A 22,080-nucleotide genomic window follows, 5' to 3' on the forward strand; every position below is an offset into this window, starting at 1 on the left:
GGATAAACGGGAAGCAGGTGTATCCAACATTTTATCAGAAGCCTTCCACCCAGACAATATTAGTAATATGATAGCATTTATAATTAAGTCCAAGCTTATAAATAGTATATAACCTGTAAATATTTGTATATATATGTAATCTATTGTAAACCAATTCCAATGGCCTTTGACGCCGAGGCTTTATATTATTAATAAAAAAAAAAAAAATTATGTAATTTCTGCACTGGGTAGAATAAAATTAGTCTCAAATAATTAAGTGAATATTATTTACCGGTTAACTGAGTTCAACAAGCTTTAAAGTGTTAAATAAAGTTAGGTAGAATCCACAAAAAATATAATTTAATTTAAAATTCGTAGCAAAGAGTTTAATAATAAGAAAAAAAAAAATATAAAAAAAATGTTGTGAGACAAAAAATGTGAACATTCTTATGGATCAACTCAATTTACTGAGCCCTCTGCAAGTGTGGACAAAAATATTAATGCAATAACCAATAACCAATAATGGTATTTAATTTGATTTTTTTAAATAATAGTTAACAGCTACTTCGAGGATAGTCTCTATACCTGAATAAAGTCTCCTATACGCCATAATATAATATATAGTACCTAAATAATATCATATATTTGAACCCGAAAAAGTAGATAACTACCAAACTATCGAAAAAAACAAATCTTTGTAAAATAAATAAATATATAAAAATACCTGTAGGAGATATGTTTGGGCTGCAGTTTATTTTATTGTATCAATAGAACACTGGGCCGTGTATACTATCCAAAATCGCAGTACGTTACTTTTAAATATTACCACACAGGTATAATTATTATTGCAGACATGTGATTTCGTTAATTCTATTATACGTGAATATGTGTATAATTATTGTAGTACAATTACTACGATAAGTAAAATTATGCACTGACCTTTGAGATAATAAACCAGTCGTGTTATTTCGGACGAATTCGTACATAAAACCACGCCGACGGTATAATATAGTTGCCGAATAATACAAAAATAATTCATTTTACTCTGTTATTCTTAAAATTAGAGTGAAATGTGACCAATTAAAAAATTGTAATACTATTATCTACGACATTTCCCAGGTTTTTAATGATTAGCTGTGAAGCAAAATATAATCGTTTTAAAATTGTTGGTGAATTCACATGTGGGAGGAGCAACCTCTTAAAACGATTTACACACCTACAATATAATATATGGTCCCCGGCACACTGCAGCGCGCAGTTCAATGGTACGCTCGCTTGGCTCAAGGCTGTGGTATGATACATTATTATTAAACGGACAACGTCAATATACTATCACAACTTATAATAAACAACAGTATACTATTATCCTGCGTGACGCGATAAATAAAAGGTTGATTTGAACGGACCACGGACGCGACAGAAATGATCGAACTAAACGTTTATAGTGTGGTGTTGATGCCTTTGGTGGGTTTGATATCGTACGCGGTATGGTTGCGGCTCCGTATGCCGCTGGAATACCGAAATATTTCGTCTCGTGTACCGTCCGTTACGAAAACCTTTTGGAGTGAGATGCTGTTTTCGTGGAAGATGGCAATGCTTAAACCCAAAGGTACGTATGCCACCGCATGCTTTATTAATTTTAATAGATATTTAAGGGTATTCAAATAAATAATTCATGCTATGTTTTATCGCAATTAATTGTAATTTTAATTTAATACATTATACTTTATGCTTACATAAACATAAAAATATATAAAACCTATATAATATAGTCTTGGCAAAAAGTTAAGGATTCTGATTCAAATCAATATAAAGGTAGCAATTTCTTATTTTGATTAAGTATAGGAAAATATAAACAGTGGGGGAATATTTTTAGGTTAAAACGACTAGATTTAAATCTTAGTTCATACAGTATGGACGAAGTAATGTCCCGGTACTTGAAGCCCATAATATAATCGACGAATCTCCCGTTTAGGCGTGCAATCTGCGCATGCGTGTGTTTACTCTCGCATATTTATTCTAATAAGTAATTACTGCATTCTACTTTAAAATTCATAAGTAAAACTCAAATAAATATGCGACGAGTATACTCGCGTTAATGCAGATAACGCATCTCAATTACAGACTCGTCGCTAATAAATGCTTCAAATTCAAAATATTATTTACATAGGCGAGATAGAATATGGCTCGCTCCATCCATAGTATATGATTTAAGGTTTAAATACTCTGAATAAAATACATATGTCTGAATTATTATTTAAACATTAAAATATTATTCTTTTATTTATTAAAAAAAATTATCGATTCACGCACTATTCATTTAACATTGGATCGCCTGTTAAAATTATTGATGTATTAAATTTGTATAAATTATGTTATAACGTTTTCCGTAAATGTATATAATAGTTGTTTTCTGAACTTCCATCAGTAATATTCATGTAGCATGCGATATAATAATATTATAAACTTATTCTCTTATAAAGTATTTAATTACCTACCGTATACCTAACCTACCTATAATACATTATTGTAGTTTCATTGAATTTTGAAGAATATTGTTTTAAAAAAAATTCAAAACACGATCTACGTAACCAAATATGTTTATATAAACAGGTTTAAAACGTATTAAGATATTCTTTAAAATACCTTTAACATATACATTTCAACATACAAACTATTTTAATATGAAAAAATTAGATTGCAACACAATAAAAATAAGATTTTTAAAACTAAATCGGATACTCTATAATTGTAATATATATATTAATGGATATCAATGATATCATACAATAATTTCTGGATTGATAATTGTGTTTTACTTAAAACTATTTAGAAATATTGCCATTTATTACGGAGTTGGCAAGAAATAACGGCCCAGTAGTTCATTTTAACCTTTCAGGTCGATCATACGTTTTGTTAAACAACCCAGACGATATAAAAGTAAGTATCAACATTTTTCATTAGTATATATATATATATATATATTATAGTTTATATAGTACATTTGAACTTTTTAACATTCAGTTACCCGAAAATATTTCTAAATATAAATACATATAAAATATAATTATTAAAGTATTTTTTTTTACTTTTAGTAAGTTGATATAATTTTTTTCATAAACATTGCATTTATTATATTATTATTATTTAATTATTATAATATATATTTATACCATATTATATAAACTTATATAAATATAACTCAAAATGTAATAACATATTTTTATATAGATACCTTAAGACAATGAAAATAAATTCATAGTACCTATAAATAGATAATATTTTAAAATAAATTCAAAATGTTACTGTTTAGTAAAATTGATAATAATATATAAAATACATTACAGTTTAAGTTAATGTTTTTAAATCATAACGAAATAATTAACATATCATTATTTATTGTCTAAATGAGTAAGTTCATCACAAAGTTGTGCCTGTTTATTTTTATTATTTTTATACAGATAAATAAATAACTTTTATGAGGTCTTATATTAAATTTTCAAGACCTTTGAATGCTTTTTTGAGTTACATCGAAAAAAAAACAAATTTGATAGCATTTTATCAACAACTAATCGTATACTCAAACATAAAAAAAAAACACATGATAAAATCAAAACACTCATAGCTCCCCTCAGAGTTTCAAATAAATCCGTACACTTTAAATATTTTATCAAAAAAGACTTACACATACTACTATATGTAATTAAAATAAAAAACGGTTAGCTTATGAACGTTACTAGTAGTAACTTACTACACTACACATTGCTTATGGAAAAAAGATGACAATAACAAACACACGGTAAATTACAGTGCATTACACAGCAAGAAACAATACTGTTTTATTAATGGTAGAATATTGCCTATTTAAAAGAAAACATTGCAGGTGTGTTATTATACATTAAAAAATACATAAGAAATGATTTTAAAATTAGATACATTTAAAATCAAAACCCGCGGCACACGCATTAACCATACTGCCAAACATTATAGCGGTCATTAAAAATGATCATGTCATTGAATATTATTGCTAAATGCATAATTTTACACAAAATTTTGTATTTAATGTAGATTCTACTGTCAAGTACACAACATATAAAAAAAGGACCGGAATATGGCTTCTTGAAACCTTGGCTGAACGAAGGTCTTTTATTGAGCTCAGGTATTTTGACAGAATTAAATTAAAACAGCAAACATTACCTATCAATGATATTATTATATACAGGCCAGAAATGGCGTAACCGACGCAAGCTCCTTACCAACACGTTTCACTTCAAGACATTAGACATGTACAATCGTTCAATAAACAAACACTCTCGTATTTTGGCGGGTAAGCTATTGGATGCTTCTGCGAACAACGAGGAGGAAATCTCCATCGCTGAATACGTGACTTTGTGTTCTCTGGACATTATTTGTGGTAATTAATTAAGAACCATTTAATATTTAGGTATTAGTGCTATCAGGTGTAGACATATTACTAAAATTATCCTTTTGTTATTTCTTACTGGTCCTGCTGAATAAGACTAAATAAATCGATCGTTTAAACAATAAAAATTAATTTGATATAATCCGTGTTCAAAATACTTATTGTTTGTTTTAGACACAATAATGGGTACTAAGATGAATGCTCAAGAAGGTAAATCAGTTCAATATGTTCATTCGATCAAAAGGTATACCAACATATTATTAAAATATTTGAATTTGAATTTGAATTTAAATATGAAAACTGTTTAGATCTGTTTTCAAATATTAAATAATACATTGAATTATTGTTATTTATTCGTACATTTGTTTGTTTTTAAAGTGCTTGCAAATCAGTGATTGAACGTGTTTTCAAATTCTGGCTGTGGAACGATCTGGTTTATAAAATGAGCGAAAGTGGTCAAAGTTTTTTTAAATCACTCAAAGTGCTACATGAGTATACTGATAACGTTCGTACACCCAAAAAGCTAATATAATACATTTTATTTGTATAACCATTTAGTGATAACTATGATAATCATATTAACAACACAAACATCAGTGGTAAAAGCTGAAGGGACAGCATAATTATTTTCCTCATTTTAGATCTAGATATAACATATCATAGACTATTATGATTTGTTGAAAGATACTTTTTCAATCATTCTTAAAAGATTATATACCATATCTGTTTTTATAATAGGTGATTAAAAATAAACGATCGTCGTTGAATAACTCAGAAATTGGAAAAGTTCAATCAGACAGTAAGTTTAGTACTTAAAAATAATAAAAATTATGGCATTTAATTATCTTACTGTCCGTGTCATCATCATAAATATAAATAATTTTGAAATTAAATTGTATATTTGAGAAAATATCATTTACATATTTTTACTAATTCGTTTAGAAAAATCAAAAAACAAATCGTTCTTAGACTTACTTCTCGAGGTCTTGGAAGATAAACCGGATCAGATGAACGATAGAGACATTCGTGAGGAAGTTGATACATTTCTTTTTGAAGGCCACGACACATCATCAATTTCGATGATAATGACTTTGGTTTTGCTGGGGATGAATCAGGATATTCAAGTAAGGATTCTTTAATTGGCACGGCATTTCAATAATAATTTTCATTTAACAGAATCGAGCTAGGGACGAGTTGTATAGCATTTTTGGAGACTCCGACAGAGATGTTACTATGGAAGACTTAAATGCCATGCAATACTTAGAAGCCATCATAAAAGAATCTCTTCGACTTTATCCAAGTGTTCCAGGCTTTACGAGAGAACTAGAAACACCACTATTGATTAGTAAGTACTTCACATTGTATTGATAATGTTTTAACATACTCGTAGATCATATTATTATTATTATGATATTTTTATTATTTTATTTGTTTTTATAATATATTATTGTCATTGATATAATTGCAGTTTTTATATAGTCTTAATAAAAATATAAATAATACCAACAAGTGCATTTCATAAAAGAAAATTATGTATATTTCTATTATGTATATATTAAATACATTGATAATTCTAAATGAAATTATAATTTATTTATAAATTAAAACAATTAATCGAAATATAAAATACTAGATTTTTATTTAAAATCAATCACTTTGACTTTTTTACTTAAAATATTATCTGTCTTACTGTCTTACTTAAAATACAATTTGTAATAAATAATAACACAAATTGAACTTAATTTTAAAAATTAAAATTGTGAATAGGTTGTAAAACTTTGTATATTATAATATTAATTAATTTTTTTCAGACAATTATACTATTCCTCCGAAGACAACAATATTATTATATCCCTATATTCTGCATCGTAGTGAAAACATATATCCAAATGCTGAAGAATTTATACCAGAAAGGTTTTTAGACGAGAAAAATAAAGAAAAATTAAATTTTGGATATATACCATTCAGCGCTGGCGCCAGAAATTGTATTGGTATGATTTATTTATTGATATTAGTTTACTTCTCAGTTTTATAATCCATATTATTATATAAATAATAAATAATCATTAAAAGTGAAAAAAGAATAATATTATTACTAAAGATGAGAATTTGTAGAAATTGCATATTTTTTCCATGTCTTTGATTTATTTATAGCTAAGTGAGCTAAAAATTTGTTTTATAACCTAGTGAATTCATATTTGTAGTTCTTTTATTGCATATTTTGGTATTTTTTTCAAGAATAGCATATTGATATATTTTTTTGTGCATGTAAATGTATTTTTAATACAATTTATCCCATAAAACAATAATTGAAGAAAACCCTGTAGTTTCATATGTGGACGATTGTTGCAATGAAACAATAACAAACTGCATATAATTTGGAGGAAAAAAATAAATAAATTATTAAATCTGAGTTTCACAATATTTACACAAATTTACTTTTTAGATTTATGGACATTTTTTCCATTGTAAAAATATTTTTTTTTGGACAATCATAGTCGTTTAGGTGTTCAAATGTCAAATACGTACAACAAATTTTATTCATTTACATAGATGCATTTATTTTATTTATTGTAAATTAATTTAATAAATAATAATAGAAGTTAAGTAAAAATAGTAAATGTTAAAAGTATAATAATACAGAACAATTTGTATGCGTATTTTTTGACATATTTTACCAATTTTATCTCCTATAACTTCTAATCTTTAATTATTACTTATTACAATATATTATAAAATTGATTTTTCGATCGAAATAACTTAGCTGTTTATTTTAATAAATACATATTTATTCAGATCGTTAAATATACATAAATTATAATATCGAGATACTGCTTTTTTAAACATCGCTTGTTTTTCACACTGTAATTATGTTTTAATATAAAAAATCTTTGATTTTATAACATAAAAACGTTTTAAAACTTAATTTTACGCTAATCTATTTTTGGATGTTGTTTTAGGACAAAAGTATGCAATGAATCAAATGAAAACTGTTATATCAACCATACTACGGAATGTAAAATTTGAAACATTAGGACGAAAAGAAGACATCCAAATTAGTTCGCAAATAGTCTTGAGAATAGAATCACTTCCTAAGATGATTTTTTTTAAACTTAAATGAAATGAAAAAAACCATTTCATATGGATAATTCAAAATATATTAGTTATTTAAAATAATGTGTGTACATTTTATTTATACATATTTAGTTTATTGATTTATGAAAAAAGACTACTGTGACTTTGTGGGTATATTTTTTAGATTTTGAACGGAGCGATAAATATATTTATCGTACAACGATGTGTATTTTTTTGCCTGTCATCATATTTTATGGAGACAATAAAATGCTTAAATTGTCAATTTTGAAGGTTACTTATAATAGTAATTAGGATTTAGTTAGAACTTTGGAGTGTTAAAAGTAAAAATTAACATTCTCCAAAATAAATGGAAAAAATGAGAATTTTAAGCGAAGCCAGAATTTAAGAACTAGATTTTATTTTTATTTAATATAAAATTCAAAAACAAATATTTTTTGATACTTGAAATTTTCACCAAATTGTTGAACTATCATTTTTTATACATAATACTATTTACAAAATATTTTGACTCTTTTTGAAATATTTATAGGCATTTTAAATATTTTTTTTTTATAAATATCCATAAATATTTTCCCGTTGATCAAAAAATATAAAATTTAACACAAACTCGCTTTTCTTGTACCAGTTAAAAGAAATATCAGAAATAGGTACATAATCACAATATTATTTTATGAGCGTTTTAAGATAGAATTTTGATAAAATGTTCAAAATTGCAAAATTTGCGAATTATTTTGTTTTAAAATTTAGAATTTTTAATTTTGATTTTAATAGATAACACAAATTCTTTGTAAGTCTCTTACAACAATTTTAAGTTCAAAACTTGACAAAAATTAGACATTTAAACGAAAAATAACAATTTTAGTAAGTTTGCTGTGTTTTAAAAATATTATTTAAGGATACTTGAAACTATTTATTATATTTTAGACACACATAAATACAAATTGAGATATTTTTTTAAATAAATAAACAGTCAACTTTGAAATGAAGCTTAACACATTTAATAGATAACTATATAATTGAGATTATATCAATATATAATATGTGCAAATATTTTGAGTTACACGATTGCCAAATATTCCATAGCAATTAAGAATTGTATTCAAATACATATCGTACATCATATAATAAGTGTCTATACCAATAATTTTTATTTTTAAGTTCCTATCCCTTTGATAATTAAAAAAACTTTGTTCAATTTTTATTTTTTAATTTTTAGTTTTTTTTTACTTAAATTAATAATATAACTGTAAAGTAATTTTGTATTAAAGTTTAAATGAACATTTTATAAATTGGTAACTACCAAATAATTTGGCAATTTTCGTTATTTTGACAAATTATATGAAAATTAAAATTTCAAATTTTTATAAAAAAAAAAATTATCTCAATAAACTAATATTTTTAAATGTCTATACTAAACATTTTGAAGAACTTTGTATTTAATTTGACCTAGTGAAAATGTTATCAACGTTTGTAGAAAAATCAAAAAATCAAAAAAAATAAAATGTTTATAAATAGTGTAAAAAATCCTAAAAATCGAAATAATTTTAAAAACTTCGCCATGTTTAGAAAATATTAATATATAAATTTGGTAAATAATTTTAAGTATCTATAATTATTTGCTTTTGAATTAAAATGCAATAATAAAATGGTTTGATAAGAAATCGATATTTTACGCAAAATATTTGAGAAATTATACTTAACTTATTTTAAATCCAGTAATATAACTCATTCAGAAATCTTTTGTTAAATTTTCTAGGTCTTTAACATAGTAAAAAAATTACCAACAAATAGGACCAAAGTGTCAAATGATGAGACTTTAATAAACAACGCATACTAAAAAAAAAATAATAAAAAAATGAAACAAAAAAAAAAAAAATAAAATAAATAATAAATAATGAAATTTATGGGACTGATAAATGATTAAAAACTATATGATATGATAGTACTATAATGTAGGTTCAAAATAGCAAAACCGTCAGAAACTCCTCATCAACACTTTTCCAAGCCATTCGTCATAAATAATAATTATTCTTTGAGCAAACATTCACGGATATTAGTGAATGCGTATTATACTGCCTATGATACCTATATCTGTAAAAAATTATAAGCCAATCTTTATTGTAGAACACGTAACGTTGTGTTCTTTAGGTATAATTTTTAATAATCCTTTGTTTCATTTTTTCAACACCACAAAAGTATTTCGATTTTCACGTACTCGAGACTTGCTCATCTGAATACGATGTACACCCACGATAGAGTAAAACTATTGTGAAACAATTTTACATTTTTTTCAAACCCTTCTATAAATTCTATAAAAAAAAAAAATTTCCTGTTACTTTATAAATACTCAAGTCAACCTACTAATTAAAAATTTTTAAGTACAAACTGTACTACCAACCAAAAAATACAGACAATTAGCTTTAGCGTTGTTTTCGAAAAATGCAAAAATAAATTTCTGGTCAGCGCTCAACAATAATATTGATATTATAATTTTGAACTCACAAAGGTTACGTTTAATTATTCGCATAACTGAATTTCTGAATAAGGTAGAACCATTGATTATAAATACTAATATTTATAATCAATGGTAGAACGAAAAGAAAAGGTTATCTGTCGTATACAATTTTGAGCAAAGTGACTACGTGAATAACAAATAATTGCTGTTTATTAAGGATTATATTTATAATTTATGAAATCTATATATTTCAATAAATATAAATGGCATTTAATTTCAACCTAACCTAACCAATTTTGAGTGAGTTTATTACATAATGTATAATAATGATAATTAAAATTTATTTTATAACTAATGAAAATAAAACTAAACAAAATTAGTAATGCACAATCAAGGCCTATGATTTAATATACCGACCAGTTTTTTCATGTTAAATTGTATTTATATCTTAACATCAATATTCTATAATTTAGTGTTGACAAATTCAAAGAATTTTTATTTATTTCAATAAAGTTTCAACTCGTCAAAATCAGATGTATTTAATTTAATTTTTTAATTTCTTCCTTAAATTGAATAAAACAGTCATCCAGGCAGCTCGGTGATCGCTACTGCTCTTAAATCGTATAAAAACTAATTTGAACTAGATAGATGCACTCGAACTAACTCGTGTAGACGTCAATAGACCTAAATTTACCTAATTACACAGCCACACAGGAACAATTTCCTATACACGATTTCGTTAGTATGTATTATTTAATATTCCTATAATGGCTATAATGATGTTTAAGGTTCGGAAGTTGATGACCTGAACACAATTTCAATGGATTTCATTTTGTAAATAAACTTTTTCAATTTAATAATAAAATACAACCCAATTAATGAAATCATTTTTATAAAAATAAAAATGAATTAATAATAATTTATGTTTTAAAAATAAAACTATTTAGTCACTTAAAATAATTTTAATTTTAAATACACCGTGAATATTTAACAAAAAAATGGATATTACTGAAAAATTCTAAATAAAAATTAGTTATTTAGATCAGTCGTGTGTCATTGTCTAGAAAAACCCGAAAACATTGTCTAAGACGAAAAAAACCATCAATACCAAATAATGTATAATTACCGTTGTATTATTATAACGAAAATTATGTGCTACAGCTGTGTGACCTTGTAGATAATATAAATCAGTTTTAGAATTTTAGGCGAGGTCGTATACCCACAGCAAAACACAAAACAACATCAGACCGGTGCCGACCGCCGTACAAAACCGTACACGTTTTACCGAGCACGTCGCCAGGGTAGCTGCTTAAAATAAGCTCGTCTGCGACTGTGTAACATAATACGTAACAATATTGCACATTAAATAATATTTACAACGGCAGCGGCAGTAGTATCGTTATAACTCGTAATAAATATTTTCATAATTTGTTCGTCGAAATACCGACGCAACGTGATAGATACACCGTTAATTTTGAACGAACTACAGTACGACCGAACGGAAATGATCGAATTAAACGTTTACACTGCGGTGTTAATGCCGTTGGCCGGTTTGATATTGTATGCGGTATGGTCGCGGCTCCGCATGCCACTGGAATACAGACAGATCTCGTCTCACGTGCCATCCGTTACGAAAAACTTTTGGAGTGAGATGGTACTTTCGTGGAAACTCGCGATGCTGAAACCCATAGGTACGTACGCCGCACGATGTGCCTATTAATTAATTGATTTTAATTCATTTTTGATCGAATTAATCAATGACGGTGTAAAACGTACCTATATAGATAATAGGCTATAAACATGTACAAAGTGATTTTTTATTTAAGTATACACTCATTTACTCATAAAGCACATTTTTAGAAATTTATATTTTAGTAAAAATTGTATATACCCAACAATATTTTTGAAAAAAAAACATGTTATTTTAATTGCTGTTTTCATGAACAGCATATATTTTAATTTTATTTTCCTATGCAAAATTTTAAAATATTTTTTTTTAAATATCATATCAAAAATGGAATTTCAAAGTTATCTAATGGTTTAAATTAGCGTAAGTACGTAATGTGAACCAATATTTTTCGAGTACCCCTGTATGGCACTATGGCCCCATTTAGTTATTGCTGTGCTGCTAGAAATTCAGACTACAAATACAATGCACGCGATCTACAATAATATATGTACACCGTATATCAGAGCAGCAAAAAAAAAAATATTATTTAATATACATACATTAGACGTATATTGAAAGATATTTAATTGGTCTAAATAAAATTTGCTTATATACATTGTATACGATATATATCTTGTACATTCCAACTATATTTAAGTTATATTTATTGTTACCAAAAGATAAAATTGTTGATTTACAACTGTGTGGTAGAGTTGTATATTTAATAAGTTTATTAGTTACCTATATCGGTCGTCGGTTGTATGGAACTACATTTTTATCTGTGTTCGTATTTATCACACGATTAAAAGATTATTTATAATATGACTGTCACTGCAAAAGCAAAGCAAATTTCACTACGTCGTTAAGGTATTGGCGGTATTGCGATCTATTAGAATATTAGATACTGCTGGAGTGCTGGAGAAACATTACGTACACTATGATGCCCATAAATGTGGTAGTGACATGATATAAACGCTAGAAAAATTGTGGGTGATTTTCGTATTGTTCTTTGATACAAAAACAGATGATATACCATCCCACTCAATCTGACAAACATTTAAGGATTAATTTTTTTTCATATATTAATCACACCTTGGATAACGATGGAATAATGGCTACCTTCGCAGAAAGAGGCCAGAAGACAGTTACTGCATGACTGGTTCATACGTATCATGATGAAATGGAATACAGAATTTGTTTATTACATGCTGATATACAAATATTAAAATACTATTGTTTTTAATATTCTTTAAATTAATTTGATTATTTACAGTATTTTTTAACATGATGCATTACAAAAACTATGCGCTCTACATAAAAATGTATAGACAAAATATTCGAGCAAAAACATGCCGGTAATCAGCATATCCGAAATGCACCATTATAGCTAATTAACTCTTTGTTTGGAATACAATTTGTATACACATATTGAAATTTTCAGAAAACATACTACTTTTGAATATGAAACTAAAAATATATTCTGTAATTTAAAATAGTAAAAATCAAACGACAAGATATTGTGTTGTTTTAAAGAAATGTAAAAATTGAATAAAACTTCAAAATACAACTCACATAGAAGGTATAACCAATTATAAAGATAGTCTAATAAAATCACGTAAAGAAATAAAATTGTATAAATAAGTTTAAACCATTAACATTTTCGTAAAGTATCCAAAAATTAAAATATGCAAATAATAGTTTCAATATAAAACGATTATATTACCTACATCACAGTAGGTAAACATCACAGTACGATCGATAGAATATTAGAATTTAACAACTAAATCACTAATATTTTGTTTAGTTACATTATAAAAATGTTTACTATAAATTTATAATTTTCACGAATAATACACAATTTTAAATTAATAGCATATTTTTCTTACAAATTACTTAGATATATTACCATTTTTAACGGATTTAATAAGAACAATTGGTCCAGTAGTTCATTTTAACCTTTCGGGCCGATCGTACGTTTTGCTAAACGATCCAGATGATTTAAAAGTAAGTACATTTTTGATTTACTTAATAAAAAAACATTTTTTATGTGATCACGCAAATATGAATTTATTTAGACTCCAAATAATATATAGTGTTTTCGTGAATTTATCAACTACTTAATATTTAAACAGTTATCAATATTAGTTACCAATTTTTTCAATAACTTATATTAATAAGAGGCCGGCAATACATCGAAAACCGTATATAAGTTCTTAAAATATAGTCATCAAAAAATAAGCCCAAAGAAAGAATGATTTTTAAAAGCTTATAAAAAAATTAAAATAACAAACAATTTAAACATGTTATGTTGAAAATGTTCTAAGATATCTAATTAAATTACTTTTATTGACATCACAAAATATATTCATATTCTAAAATAAACGTAAATACATATTTATGTATATATAAAAAGTTACAGTTACTGCATGACTGGTTCATACGTATCATGATAAAATGGAATACAGAATTTGTTTATTACATGCTGATAAATATTAAAATACTATTGTTTTTAATATTCTTTAAATTCATTTGATTATTTACAGTATTTTTTAACATGATGCATTACAAAAACTATGCGCTCTACATATTTTATGTATGTATAAAAACACTTATTTCAGAGTAATTATTTGTTTGGATTTGAATGATACCAGTGTATATTATTATTAAATTCTGAGCAGTGATGAATAAATGGGTTTTACCATTGATTTTATAATATAGTATCATTAAAAAATTATAATTTAACTATGAGTTATCAATATATAAAATGGTATTATGGTATAATGTATAAATACTCAGCATTTTATACAATTATATATATTTTAGATTCTGAGTAAAGCGATGAGTGTATTGATATTACAATTATGTGTGTTTTTTGTGTTTGTGTACTCAATAAGTAGACAAAAAAAGCTTTGATTTTCAATTTTGAGGGTAGAAAGTTTTGAATACCAAATTTTAAAAATTTGCTATTGGGTCTAGTTTGTACTTTAGCGTGGTAAAAAATTCCCAGTACTTTTTTTATGATCAAAAAATTAAGGTTACCTTAAAACTTTATTTATATTATTATTATAACATATTATAGATTAATTTTTAATTACATAATTAATGTAATATTTTCGAAAAAAAATTAAATAAATTTACTATAATACTATAATGATAAAATAAATTATTTTAATTACTTTCAAAAAACAAATCATGAAATGCACTTGTAAACTTATAATAATTAATGAATAATAACTTTAATAGCTACATCTAAAAAAAATATCATGAAATATTCTTACTTCTTAGTGAAATATGCTGACAAACCGTTTAACATGCTCCCACCACCAACGCCATATTTGCTACCTTGATCAATCAAGCCTGTAGTACGCTAACACTGTTCTTACTGACCCACAGGCTTAACCATATAATGAACCTTTATGAACCCAATAATATTAGTAGATTTTATAGGTTTCGTTGGTAAAGTTGTGATGACAATAATTATAGTGGTAACGGTATAGATCGAGTCAATGCAATTTGTTTAAATTGATTTCTATTTTTATGCACATGTCTTGATTATTGTTCCAGAACTCCACAAATTGTTATAATATTACATAAGTCATTACAAAAATATAAAGATATTTTTTTCATCGACTATTACAGTAAATAATAACTGCATACATACCTACTATAATTGTGCATTTAATATAGATTCTACTGTCCACTACTCAATATATCAAAAAAGGTCCAGAGTATGACATGTTGAAACCTTGGCTAAACGAAGGCCTTTTATTGAGCTCAGGTATTTTTGATAGAGTAAAATTACAATAGCAAACATTACCTGTCTATGATATTATTTACAGGTCAAAAATGGCATAGCCGGCGGAAGCTCCTTACCAACACATTTCACTTCAAGACATTAGACATGTACAATCCTTCCTTAAACAAACATTCGCGTACGTTGGTTGATAAATTATTGAATGCGTCTGCGAATGGCAATAAAGAGATCTCCATCTTTGAATACATCACCTTATGTTCTCTGGACATGATTTGTGGTAATTATCATTACGTATCAATTAATTGTCGGTTTTTATAGTGTGATAAGTGTGACAAATGTGAACTATAAACATTAAAGTACATCACACGCGCGTAGGCCGTAGGACCAAAAAACATGTACCACTTTACAGTGTATTCAATATTTTTTTAACGCGATTGAAAATTAAGATTATAATATAATAATGATTATATATATATAATAATATACTGGATATTCACAGTAATATATATATATATATATATTATTATTAATCATATTTTTTTATTGATAGATAATTAGATATATAAATAATATAAATAATATAGATTATCATTTCTATGGTTTAAAGGCCAAATATGATATGTCACAAATACCAAAATGTACAGGAGAGCCATTTAAGTTTTATTATTTTTCAAATACTCATAGATTATTTTTAATGTAAGTTTTAACTTATGTGATAGTCACTTACTTGATATTTACTCTCATTACATTTAACATTAATTTGCTAACTTAACTCGACTATAACTCTATACTTTTTTTTTAAGTAATTTTTGAGTAGAACTATAATGGACTTATTACAAATGGCAACTGTTATTATATCTTGCTGCAGTCCAATTATCAGTTTTGGCTAGTACTGTATGTCCGAACATCGTATATCTGCCTATTTGGTCACATTCGTGGGGGGCTAAACATTTTCGTCTTATCCATTAGCGTAAACAGACATTTTTAGACACTTCAATCTACTAACTATTGGCTACTCCTACTTTATTCTAGCTGAGGCTTAAAATTTGTCACACAGGGCCTGTTATTAAAGTTCCTAAGTCAGAAATGACATTTTTAACAACAGTATTTTCAATAATTTGTTGTGCAGTTATCTATATTAACTTCTATACCAATATTTAATTCTTAATTTTCAGATTCTAGTGTTATAGTTGATGAAGAATCAGAGACAATTTGTTTTTTTAATATTAAAGACATCAGACATAGTTATAGGCTATAATTTATAGCCATTATTGAATTAATTACAATGTATAATTTAAAATTAATTAATTCACATAATACACATAAATAATATTCTTTATTTGTTTAGCACTTTTACAGGAAACCATGCATAGATAAAAGATAACGTTTAGGTATTAAAAAAAAAAAAAAATTAAAAACAAACACTCTTCACACTCCAATGACGTAATTGACACTACTTGTCTAACTGCTGCGGCAGTGCGGCGGTCTGCAGCTTGCTTATTTATACTTAATAACTTTATAAGTACCGTAAACAAGTTCTTGCCGAACATTTTACATTTGTCCGCTTAAAATAAGCACTAATGTTTATATATCTATTTAAAATATTTGTACGTCACATTTGTTTGTACTTATAATTTTTACACATTCAAAATAATATGATCAGCTTGTAAAATGCCAAATATTATTATGTAAAAATAACGCACTTCTAATAATTATATATTACGGACACTTGATATTTGGCAGAATCGTAGAAAGCATCCAGTTTTCTTGAATGGACAAATTTTCGAAAAAATTGACATATTTTATTTGGCCTTTAAGCCAACGATTTATAACCGAAGAACTCAATTTTTGTTAATAATATTCCAATGCAAGTACCTATATCTGCAGATAGCATCATAATATACTGTTTGTTGTAGAAACGATAATGGGAACTGAGATGAATGCTCAAGAAGGTAAATCAACTCAATATGTTCATTCGATTAAGAGGTATACCTAAATTTTAAAACCATAAAGCTATTGTATTGTGATCACCAATGACACTAAATAATGTGATTTTACAATTAAAAAATATATTTTTAATTATTCGGACAAAAAAAAATAGCTGAATCAAATATATAGTAAACTGATTTATTATTATTATTTATTCGTACATTTTTTTTTGTTTTCAAAGTGCTTGCAAATCAGTGATTGAACGTGTTTTCAAATTCTGGCTGTGGAACGATCTGGTTTATAAAATGAGCGAAAGTGGTCAAAGTTTTTTTAAATCAATCAAAGTTCTACATGAGTTTACTGATAACGTTTGTACATCCAATAGCTAATATAATACATTTTATTCATAGTATAACCATTTAGTGTTAGCTATGGTAATCATATTAACAACACAAACGTCTGTGGTAAAAGCTGAAGGGACAGCATTACAGCAATACAGCATGATCATTTTCCTAATTTTAGATTTAGATGATGCATGACATGGGATATTGTATTTTGTCAAACGTTATTCTATAAATCGTCGAGAACTTGTTATATAACTTATATATTTTTCTGTAGGTAATTAAAAGTAAACGAGCATCGTTGAATAATTCAGGAATTGAAAAAGTGCAGACAGACAGTAAATTTGGTACGTACAAATAAAAAATTATCATTATTTTTCTTGTCCGTCACAAATTTAAATATTTTGTTTAAAACAATTTATAAAAATATCACTAGTATATATTTTTACTGATCGTTTAGAAAAAACGCAAAAGAAATCGTTCTTAGACTTAATTCTTAACGTCTTGAACGACGCGCCCGACCAGATGACCGATAGAGACATTCGTGAGGAAGTAGATACATTTCTTTTTGAAGGCCATGACACAACTTCCATTGCGATGACAATGATTTTGGTTTTGCTGGGCATGCATCCAGATATACAAGTAAGGTTTTTTCACGTTACATTTTAAGAATAATTGTGTATTAGGAAAATTATTATAATTAATAATTATTTATTAGGAACAAGCTAGAGATGAGATACGTAGAATTTTTGAATACTCTGATAGAGATGCTACAATGGAAGATTTAAATAACATGAAATATTTAGAAGCGGTAATCAAAGAATCGCTTAGAATGTATCCAAGTGTGCCAGCTTTTACGAGAGAACTAGAAAAACCATTGCACCTCAGTTAGTATACTTAAAATTCTAACAATGTTTTATTTAACAATTATCAAAAATTTGATTACTCTCATTTTAAATGTAGTTTGTGCATATTTTTAAATAGTTTTAACTTCAATATAAATCACATGAGTATGTATTTTTAATAAAAAAAATTATGTGTATTTTTATCATTATATTTTACGGTAATATGTAATCAAATTATAATTGTTGAATAGGTAACTAGAAACAAATACATACACAAAATGTTAATTTTTTAACTTTAAATCAATCGAGTGAACATTTTCGATTCATACATAGTTTAAAATAAAATGTATAACAAGTTGTAATATATATATATTATTTTAAAGAACTTAAGTGAATAGATTTTAAAATGCGTCTAAAACATTGTGTAAAATATTGTTTTATTTTTTTCAGAGAACTATATTATTCCTGCATTGACTACAATAACAGTATATCCCTTTATTTTACATCGTAATGAAGACATATATCCAAATCCTGAAGAGTTTATTCCTGATAGGTTTTTAAAAGAAGAAAATAAAGCAAATTTTCTATTTGGATATTTACCGTTCAGCGCCGGCGCCAGAAACTGTATTGGTATTATTGTTTTCAAATTTGAAATTTAGAAATATTTTAGAAGTTAACTTAGTTAATCAACGTTTGAATATTATTTTAGGACAAAAGTATGCAATGAATCAAATGAAAATAGTTGTATCGACTATTTTACGTAATGCGAAGATCGAATCCTTAGGACGCAAAGAAGACATTCGAATTAGTACTCAATTAATCATTAGAATAGAATCAATCCCAAAGATGAAATTTTATAAACTTTAATTATCTATAGCATAGCGTATAGACTAAAATAATTATAGATACTCATTTTTACATTTTATTTTATTTAAATATATAAATTATAAGTTTTCAAATACCTATAGTAATATATTAAACATAAGCTATAACCGCTATAGGTAATAATATAGTATGTTTTTTTTTTTTATAAAATAAACTTAAATATTAACCAAAAAGTAAAAAGTATGTTTAAATATTTAATAGTACAATAGTGTGATTTCAAAGTTCCGGGAAGTGGAACTTACATCAATTTCCATCCAACATTGATGTTAATTAATTGCAAGTTGCACTGCAGTATAATAATTATTTAACACTGTGACATGTTTAGAAAAAAAAACTATTAAGTTAATTTAAAAATTATACCATGAAATAATATTGTCATTAAATAAGAAAATCAATTTTTTCAAAAATTATTTTTTTGTAAGAAATTTTACCTGGAAATTATTAACACGTTTTGACACTAAACTGTGACTGTTAAGAGTAGAAATATAGTACTTAGTACTTTATCGTCTTTATTTATTTACCATATTGAAATAATTGAAAAATTCCAAAAATACTACATTAAGATTTAAAATTGAAAGAAATAATCTAAAAGTTATAATTGATAGTTATATATTTAGTAAAAGTAAGAGACAACAAAGGACAGAATTATTTATTTAAGATGTACTAATCATTATTGTAAATCAAACAATCAATATCGCACCTATTTCGAACAGTATTATTATTAATTTATCATCAAAAACTAGTATCTTCATTAAAAAAAGCAATATCAGATATTTTCAATAGACCAAATAAAATTATTCTACAAAAACTACAAACCAAGAAATTTTCCATACCATATATTCATCTCTTGAGAAAATCTATTTGAAACTAGATAGAAAAAAATACCAATCCTATTCCAAAAAATACTTTGGAAGCTGTAAAACAATTACATAAAAATAGTAGAAAATTAGTTTTATAGAAAAGTTTTGGTACATAGAAGCAACTGATAACATTCCAATTTTTATTATTTTTATTAACAATCAAATCATGTATTAGCGGATGGTACATTTCTGTATGTAAGTATTGCATTTTTTTCTTACAAATTTCCACTGTGTATCTGCATGTGCGTGTTAGGAAAAATGAATTTTAGTAATTAATGTTTTTTTTTTTTAATAAAAACAATCTATTGAAATATATTTAACATTTTGGTCTATAAATTAGAATTTATATCTAGAATTTCTTAATTAGTGTAAAAGTACTAAAAGTTAAAATTCTCCACGTGAATTTTTAAAAATCAGCTCATACGTCGATCCGACATTTTTTCCTTGATTATAATAATTGGTTATATATTTCACTTATATCAAAGTTAATTTTCTAAAAGAGAAATTAACAAACATAACATTGAAAAAAAAGAAATAGTGATGAGATAAAATATGGTTTTGCTAAAGTATTGATGCTATAGACTGCACCATATCTATGGTACTACACGATGTAAACAATTTTGCTGACTATATACTTAAAATAGTTAAAATATATAAATATACATAATATATTATAGACCAAGACCAGAGTATGACATATTGTAACCTTGGCTGAACGAAGGCCTTTTATTGAACTATTTGAACTCAGCTATATTTTTGATATTATATACATATCAAAAATGGCGTAACCGACGCAAGCTCCTCGCCAACATGTTTCACCTCAACACATTAGACATGTACAATTGTTCAATAAACAAACACTCGCATATTTAGCGAATAAGCTATTGTAAGTAACAAGTAAATCAACTTAAAATAAAATTGGCAGGTTCAATAATTATTATTTGTTATGTTTAATTATAAACATATGATAATACAATTTCTTATAATTCTATTATACAATAATTTTATTCGAATGCATGCAGGATATGTCGGTATATTATATTTTACCAATATTTACATAACAAATATCGATATTAGTGAGGTAGTGAGGTGGCTCATCGCTCAGTTCAGAATTTAAAATGTTACTACTTATAGTAGACCGATTGGGTTTATATTTCTGGACTAATAGATGACATAAAACTACCACTGAATATTTAGTTTAATAGAATAATAGATTTATTAAGAATTAAACTTAAAAATTATTCAAAACGGCAATATTTTTTTTTAAATATTTTATTTTGATTGATCTGACGTACACGTTAATCTAATAAGTACACATTTTATTCACCTATTTTGTAAGGATACAGCACATGAATATATAGTTACTATATAACAGTAAACAATGTTAAGACTTTCTCTCCTATTGGCTATTGTAGTATTGTAATCATTGGACTATTTTATTATGCGACTAATAAACAATTAGTATAATATTAATAAATTAACATTATAATGTACCCAACTTTTACATACCCAATATAAACAATTTTCAAATAAAACATTGTAAAAGTTAGGTAGGTCCCGAATCCGAAACAGCGATTCGCTTTTTTCTCTCCGTCGAAACTATATAATATTATTATACATATAGGATATTTACTTAGCTCTGAACCCCGCCAATGCGTCTCCATTACCACAAGGCGCACAGATTCGATATGGGAGTACCTTTAATTTATCACCGGCCATCGTATACTTTTCGCCACAATTCGCGTAACAGATTTGTTATGTTATAATCATTCGACGACGACAAAAAAATAATAATAATAATAAGCGCCGCAGGTGCAACGCGTCCGGCCACACTCCATAACGTC

General features: G+C 26.1%; 2 protein-coding genes across 2 annotated transcripts; both read left to right on the forward strand.

Moving 5' to 3' along the window:
* Positions 1–1,214: 1,214 nt before the first annotated feature.
* LOC132921675 (cytochrome P450 4V2-like) lies at positions 1,215–7,579 on the forward strand. Its single transcript, XM_060984826.1, has 11 exons — positions 1,215–1,588; positions 2,813–2,919; positions 4,048–4,138; positions 4,202–4,393; positions 4,577–4,646; positions 4,781–4,907; positions 5,141–5,201; positions 5,345–5,526; positions 5,579–5,747; positions 6,214–6,393; positions 7,363–7,579. The coding sequence occupies exons 1-11, from the start codon at positions 1,402–1,404 to the stop codon at positions 7,521–7,523; spliced, it is 1,527 nt and encodes a 508-aa protein (XP_060840809.1). The 5' UTR covers positions 1,215–1,401; the 3' UTR covers positions 7,524–7,579.
* A 3,594-nt stretch (positions 7,580–11,173) lies between these two features.
* Positions 11,174–19,879, forward strand: LOC132921674 (cytochrome P450 4C1-like). Its single transcript, XM_060984825.1, has 11 exons — positions 11,174–11,644; positions 13,520–13,626; positions 15,310–15,400; positions 15,462–15,653; positions 17,293–17,362; positions 17,547–17,673; positions 17,924–17,993; positions 18,107–18,288; positions 18,365–18,533; positions 18,942–19,121; positions 19,201–19,879. The coding sequence occupies exons 1-11, from the start codon at positions 11,458–11,460 to the stop codon at positions 19,356–19,358; spliced, it is 1,533 nt and encodes a 510-aa protein (XP_060840808.1). The 5' UTR covers positions 11,174–11,457; the 3' UTR covers positions 19,359–19,879.
* Positions 19,880–22,080: the final 2,201 nt, after the last annotated feature.

The sequence above is a fragment of the Rhopalosiphum padi genome, chromosome 2, assembly GCF_020882245.1.
Source record: "Rhopalosiphum padi isolate XX-2018 chromosome 2, ASM2088224v1, whole genome shotgun sequence".
NCBI classification, from domain to species: Eukaryota; Metazoa; Arthropoda; class Insecta; order Hemiptera; family Aphididae; genus Rhopalosiphum; species Rhopalosiphum padi.